The sequence below is a fragment of the Cebus imitator genome, unplaced genomic scaffold (assembly GCF_001604975.1).
Source record: "Cebus imitator isolate Cc_AM_T3 unplaced genomic scaffold, Cebus_imitator-1.0 Scaffold324, whole genome shotgun sequence".
Lineage (NCBI taxonomy): Eukaryota > Metazoa > Chordata > Mammalia > Primates > Cebidae > Cebus > Cebus imitator.
This window is the reverse complement of record NW_016107639.1, coordinates 1,800,923-1,807,966: the sequence shown is the minus strand read 5'-3', so window position 1 is coordinate 1,807,966 and position 7,044 is coordinate 1,800,923. Positions and strand designations below refer to the sequence as shown.

Here is a 7,044-nt window from a genome sequence, read left to right as displayed (position 1 = left end):
GGGTCGGGCTGGGAGGGGTGTGGGTGGGTGGGAGAGTGGGAAGGGGTACAGGTGGAAGCATGGGGAGGGGAGGGGTGCGGGTGTGAGGGCGGAAGGGGCAGAGTTCAGGGTTGGGAGGGATGTGGGTGTGAGAGTGGGAAGGGTAAGAGAATAGGTGGGGAAGGGTGTGGGTGGGAGGGACAGGGAGGGGAGCTGGTGGATGGCCGGCCGGGGAGGAGTATGGTTCCCACTGCCCGCAGCGAACCCCTGCAGTCTCGGAAGCCGGGGTCTCTTGTGATGCTTCAGGGGCTTCTGAACTGACACTGGACCCTCAGCTCCCCAGCCAACCTGCCCCCTGGATGAACGTTCTGCACAGACTTTCATCATCGGAAAAGGCTGTTTTCCGAGGAAGCCATAAACCCAATCTAAGTCCTCAGAGAAAGGCTGACTCTACCCCGGGCCTTCTGAGACCCCCTGAGAGACCTGGGAGGAAGTGCAGGGGTTTCTGGAAGCTCCTTTGAGTTGGGCTGAGCCCTGAACACCTGCCCTCCTTCCACCCTGCCAGAGCATCCCAGAGGGACCTAACACCCACAGCTTCAGTGAGCCATGCCCTCACCCTGCCGGTTCCCACGATGCAGCCCCGCTGCAGGGATTCCCTTCCTCAGGAGGCCCGACACCAGCTTCTCCCAGCGCCAGCTTCTCCCTGATGCTAGCTTCTCCCCATCACCAGCTTCTCCCCGACACCAGCTTCTCCCAGCCCTCCAGGGCAGGGGAACCACTCCGTCCAAAGCTTCCCAAAGCTCAGAGATGCTGTGAATACACCCATAGCAGCTGCGGCCTGGCTGGGACACACAGGCTGAGCTGGCCTGGGCAATGAGCTTCTCATGCATTCCAGAGAAGGACAGGCAAGGTCCACCCCAGCCTGCGTCCAGAGCTCCTGACGTGCCAACATTCACAACCGCCACAACCGTCTTCATCCTTGGAATGAGAGGGACAGCGGGAGACACAGTGGCCCTTCCTGGAGGAGCCGCTGACTGCCTGACCGACCTTCCTCAACACAAACCTCCCGAGCTCATGCCTGGCCTTGGTTCCATCTGCAAGGAGCAGTCTAACACAGAGCAGACGACCCCATCAGCAGATGAGAGGGCAACTGTGTTTTGTTTTGTTTTGTTTTCAAAGATGGGGTTTCACCATATTGGTCAGGCTGGTCTCGAACTCCTGACCTCAGGTGATCCGCCCACCTCAGCCTCCCAAAGTGCTGGGATTACAGGCGTGAGCCATCGCGCCCGGCGGCAACTGTGTTTTAATCTCAATTCAGCTTAGTGGTTTCTCCAGAGACGGGAAGCTCGTCGCTAGGATGAGGGTGTGGGGCGTCTGCTGCTCCAGCCCTCAGCGCATCAGGAAGTGTTTAAGTGACGGCTCCCACCGGAGAAGCCGAGAGCGGAGGAAAAATGATGTGGACATTTGTTCTCTGCTTTTGAAAACAAGCAATTTGCTTGTGTATGAATATGCCAAGTATCTTATTTAGACATAAAGAACAAACGCACAACACAGCCTGGATTCATTCCTGCAGCATTCACAAGCTCATGTGCTCTCCAGCACGGCACTTACTCACTTATGGCTGTGGACCCGACGCCGGCTGGTGCTGGAACAGGGTCAGAGACCCGCCCCGACCTCACGGGACAGGAGGGCAGACGTGGTCAGACAAACGCATCGCCCGGCAGTGTGGGCCATGGCGGCCGAGCTCCAGGGAAGGACAGGCAGCCTCTCCCACCCGCTGACCCCACAGTTCATAGTGATAGTGATGGCGAAGGTGGGGGGTGTGGGTTTTGATGGGGGCGGCCGCTGAGGCCAGGCTCCCCTCGGCTCCTGTCCCTTCCAGGCCAGTGGCCGCCCTTCCCCCAGTGCCATGGCGTCCACTCGGCCAGTGCAGCAGCAGGAGTCAGGGCATCTCTGCTGACCACGTTCGGGGCGGCCTCTGCGAAGGTGCCCAGGCCTCTCCGGGTAGAAGACACCGCCGCCTGCGGCCCCCATGCCATCTGCTCAGGCCTGGGCTTTGAGGAGCGGACACCGGGAGCCAGGGTCCTGGCCAGTCCTGGCCCAAGTGCCTCCCCGCACCGTGGGCACAGCGTTTCTCCTCCAACACACGGACACACACTGAAGGCTCGGAAGGGAAAATTATTTCAAAATTAGCCTCCTCCCGAGAAGGAACCGGCAAGGCAAACGCTCTTAGCTGGTTTTCTCTATAATTTAAAAGACGTTTTCAAATTATGCCCTGATTCTGTAAGAAGCCAAGTAAGATGTGAGAGGCCTTTAAGCCCATTTTGATTGAAGCACTTAGATTTCTGGCAAACTGCACAAAATCAGGACCCCATTATCAAGGCTGAATGCCTCCTCAGCTTCCAGGGATCCAAGTAGGTGCAGAAAACTCCAACTGGTGAATATAAAAAAGAAAAAAGCCAAAAAATAGGCTTGTGGGGGCGTGACCCTCACCTGGCCCACCCAGGGCAGAGGCCCAGCAAGGCACCAGGAACCCCCAAAAACAGAGCGCTCAAGACAGACTTTGTGGAGAGCTGGGCCCACCTTGCTGACCCCTTGGGGGCCGCGCTGGGGTCCCCGCGTCCACACCTGTTTCCTGTTAGCGTAGCCCACTGTGTCCACAGCCCTGCTCAGAAACAGTGAGGCCCCACCTGGATGAGAGCGCTGGGGCCAGCGTCTGCACGGAGCTGGCCTGGCCGCACTGCTCTGTGAGCCCAATGCCTGCAGGACGGCGTCCCTGTGGGCAGCGCAGAACCACAGGCGTGACACCCTGGGAGGCTCATCACTCCCGAGGACACCCTCGCCCCCCTTCCGAGTTAAGCCCAGAGCTTTCGGGTGGCCAGCACGATGCCTGGAGGCAGGGGCAGCTCGGGCAGCTCTGGGGGTCCTAGGGGTGTCCGTGGCTGAGGCAGTAAAGGTAATTTAATGGCAAAGAGCATCCAGCCCCGCTGCCTGCGGCCTCCACACCATCCCCACCTCCGCCAGGAATGCTGGTGAGGGGAGCTCCCTCTGGCCCTGCTGCTAACTGGGACCCTGAAGAGTCCACTCGCTGCTGCTGGAGGACCCCACAGAGCCGGCCAACGCCCTCCACCTCCTCTGCATGTCCCCAGCCTGCGGCTCCCTTGCCCATCAGCAGCAGTCTCTGTGCAGTGGCCCTGGCAGCCCCAGAAACAAACACCTGCTCTTCCCTCCAGCAGTACAGCAGTCAGCTCACACACAAACCCACAGCAGGGCACGGACCTGGGCCACATGGAGCCTCTGCTCTGCGCCATGCCCTGCGCGCCCGTCCCGGTGACCACGCATAAGTAGGGCCGCTCCACAGCCCAGGAGCCAGTGCCCAGCAGCCCGAAGCCCAGGCCCGCAGCGGCCCGCCGCGAAGAGAGTACCTGGGGCTTTCTCCACAAAGATGACCTTGGAATCCTGCAGGAAGTTGTGGCCGGACAGGACCATCTTCTTCCCGCCCACGACCGGGTAGCTGTCCGTGCTCTGCTTCTCCACCAGAGGCAGCTCCTGGGCCGAGCGCTGGGCTGCGTCAGAGGGAGAGGTGCAGTGAGGGCCCGTCCGGGTGGGTGGCCTGGGACACACACATGGCACCCATCAGGTCACGTGGGAGCCGACCCACCCGGAGCCTGCGGGCCACTCCTGCGGACACCGCAACTTCTAAGGGAGGTGCTGTGCCGTACGCACACACTTTGCCCCGATGGTGTTCACCTCCTCCTAAGGAAATCACCAAAATATCCCCACCTGGCCGGGCGTGGTGGCTCACGCCTATAATCCAAGCACTTTGGAGGCCAAGGCGGGCGGATCACCTGAGGTCGGGAGTTCAAGACCAGCCTGACCAATGCGGTGAAACCCCGTCTTAAAAAAAAAAAAAAAAATCCCCATCTAAGAGTCAGCCAGTTTCCCTCAAATCACAATCACCACACAAATATGCAGAGGTCAGCACAGCGCGGGGGGAAGCGCTGGCCTATGCCGTGTCCCCTGGCCACGCTTGGGCGTCAGAAGAACCAGAGCCTGGGGCCCCTGGGAGGGCCCACAGTCAGTCACCCAGCTGTGACGGACACAAACACCTCAGTGTTTCAGGACACACTTCCTCTCCTTTTTAATTTTTCCAGTAGGGGCCACGAATCGGGACTGTCTGGAAACCCCGGCAGGCGCACACAGCTAAGAGCACGCACAGAAACGCGCCCAGCTGAAACCCTCGTGGCCACACGCTGAGGGAGGCTCGGCGGGAACAGCCAGTCCCAAGTCTGTACGAGCGAGACGCTGAGAAGGGGTGGGACTGCGGCCACGCGGTGTCCACTTACAGCATTCGATGGGGTTGGAGGCCACCTGCAGGGACAGCGTGCGGCCGCCCGGCTGCGGGACGTGCACGCGGAAGACCAGCCGCACCCGCGTGTTCTTCCTCCCAATGTCGGTCTCGCCCTTCCGGAGTTCAATGTCGGAGTTTCTGAGTTTCAGGATTCCGGCACAGTCGATGCTGCCCAAAACAAATGCCACAGCTTTCCTCCCACGGCTGACACAGGAGCATCGAGGCCTGGCCCTGCACACCCTCTGGCCCTCACCCCAGCCCCAAGAGCTCATGCCAGGGAGCGGCCACTCCCCTTCCCCGAGGGAAACAAGACCTTGAAGCGAGTGACGTGAGGCCCTCGCCAAGCTCAGAACAGAACCCGACACCTGTGAGGGGGGTGAGCGGGGGCGAGAGAGGGTGCGGGGGTGAGTGGGGGTTGAGGGGGATGAGGGGGGATGAGTGGGGGTGAGCCCCTAGAAAAGTCACTCCCCACCTTTCCTCCAGCCTCCACCTTGACCAAGCAGGTCCCATCTGAGCTGTCTCAAGCCCTGGCTGCCGCCGGCCACACTGCCACATACACGGGACATCACCAGAGCGGCAGAGAGTAGCCCAGGGGAGGGGCCAGGGGAAGCAGCTCACTCTCATCTTGGAGTAGTTTCCAAAAAGCTCAATTTATTATAAGATCCTGTCATTTCCACTACATTTAAAAGCCCTCATTTTTTGTGTGTAAAACCCATTTCTTCTATGGTTTCATATAAACTCTTTTACTCAATAATTGATTCAAAACGAGATTCCAGTAACACATTCCGTGTGTACATTCTCAATGCAATAAAACCCAGTATTTTTCTTCCTGATAATCTAAGAGAATATAGAGAATAAATGCAGCCTCCCTGACCCCCGAGAGGCGGTGTGAGAGCATGGTCCTGACTGCCCACATTACGGTGGGGTGGATGTGGCCGTCAGTAAAGCCAGGACATCTACTGCGGCTGTGGACCGCAGGCTTCGTTCTGGAAAAGCACCTGATGGTGCCCTGTCCTTGGGAACCTGGATGACAGCTCTCGAGGCAAACCCAGGGATTCGGAATGAGTTCCCAGGCGGGCAGACTCCCCCAGACGCTTTAAAAGCCAACGTGGAAGGAAAGCTTTCCCTTTGTTTTTGACTCAGAGGCTTTGAATAACTTACTAAAATCCCACACGAAGCCCCATGTGACGTGGCCCCCGCCGCCATCTACCACACGCCTCCCTCACTGTCCCAGGACCTCCACACTCACCCCCGAGGGCAGCACAGGACAGGCACCGCCCACGCAGCTTCAGCATCACAAGGGCTCCCGGCCTGCGGTCACCTCGCAAGACTCTGTCCCTGCCCTCTGGCCCAGCTCTGTAAAGCTGGTCTGCACATCAGCCATCCCCATACTTCCACCCACAGATGAGTCTGTTATCTGTCCCCCCACGGCACTGCGTGGCTGTCGGGGACCAGCAGTCCTCCACCTCCCTGCCTTCACAGGTTAGGGTCAGCGTGTGCAGCACAAGCTGAGGCTAAGTGAATGAGGCCCTGTTTGGAAATTACATGTTTTGTTTTCAGCTTACTAAAAATTCGCTTTTAAACAAATTACAGTGTCAGATGAGACTCTGCACCTCAGTGCGGTCCTGTCCGCATTGCCAGAGACGCCTCAAGTTAAATGCGACCCGACATCCCGACTGCTCTAACTTCTCAATGCTCGTGTTTTAACCATTCCTCCATTTGCGCTGCTGTATTCAGAAAGAAACAGGGTCCTGTGTCAGCGCTAACATGGAGAAGGATATTTATAGCTGTGTATCTGAGATATTATTTTAAGTGGCAATATACACAGGGCTGAAACCCTAGAGAGAAGCAACTCCATTGTCAAAAGCACAAGTGAAGTTTACTTATTAGCTGTTAAACCAAGAGTGTCCTGGCCATGGAGGCTGGAAGTGTGGGGGGCCGGCCAAACCCCCAGGGCCGGGAGGAAGGCACGCCCTGCAACCCCCACCCCAGAGGCCAGCGGTCCCCGCGGCCTGCGGCTTACACGGCGCGCATGTTGTTCTCTGGCAGGAGCGGGATCTCCAGGACTTTGGTGTTGGAGAGGATGGCCTCGTGGCTGGTGGTGGACACGGTCTTCCCCGTGATCCGGTGCACCTGGTAGAAGGCATGTGGGCGCAGCAAGCGGTCATCCGCCGTCCCGATGAACAGCTGCAGCATCAGAGGCTCATTCTCCAAGTAGCCATGGAGCTGGCAAGAGAACAGAACACCCGCTCAGCACCGAGCAAACGGACTGCCACGCGTCCCCGGGGTGCACAGAAAGAGCCTGCAGAGGTTCGAGGCCTGCATCCCTTCCCCGGCCCCTTTTCATTTCTCTGTGATGTCACACTAGTGTATTTTTAAAGCAGACTAGAAAATGTCTTGTCATCCTAATGGTCCTGGCCACTGAGGTCTAGGCTTTAAACACCTGTTGCCACTTTCAAATACACACACATGCGCACATACCTGTATGCTCCCGGGCGCTCTCCTGTGTGGGCACACCCGTACGCTCCCGTGCATTCTCACATGCATGGGCATGGGTGTGCACATGGAGCACGGCACACACGCTCACTGCACACCTGTGCAGGCCACACCAAGGCCACAGTGAAGCTGGTGGGAGAGTGAGTGCAGTGCCCACGCGGAGGCCACGTGAAGCTGGTGGGGAGCTTGTGCGTGCCCCATGCCGAGGCCACGTGAAG

General features: G+C 58.6%; 1 protein-coding gene across 6 annotated transcripts in view; it reads right to left on the bottom strand.

The window, feature by feature from the left end:
• NFATC1 (nuclear factor of activated T cells 1) overlaps positions 1–7,044 on the bottom strand; it is a 129,346-nt gene that overhangs the window by 68,878 nt on the left and 53,424 nt on the right. For all 6 annotated transcript variants that reach the window (XM_017504539.2, XM_017504543.2, XM_017504538.2 and 3 more), the window contains 3 exons: positions 6,354–6,556; positions 4,326–4,498; positions 3,405–3,545 (listed from right to left, as the gene is read on the bottom strand). In XM_017504539.2, coding sequence (XP_017360028.1) covers positions 3,405–3,545; positions 4,326–4,498; positions 6,354–6,556 — 517 coding nt within the window. The remainder of the gene's footprint in view (positions 1–3,404; positions 3,546–4,325; positions 4,499–6,353; positions 6,557–7,044) is intronic.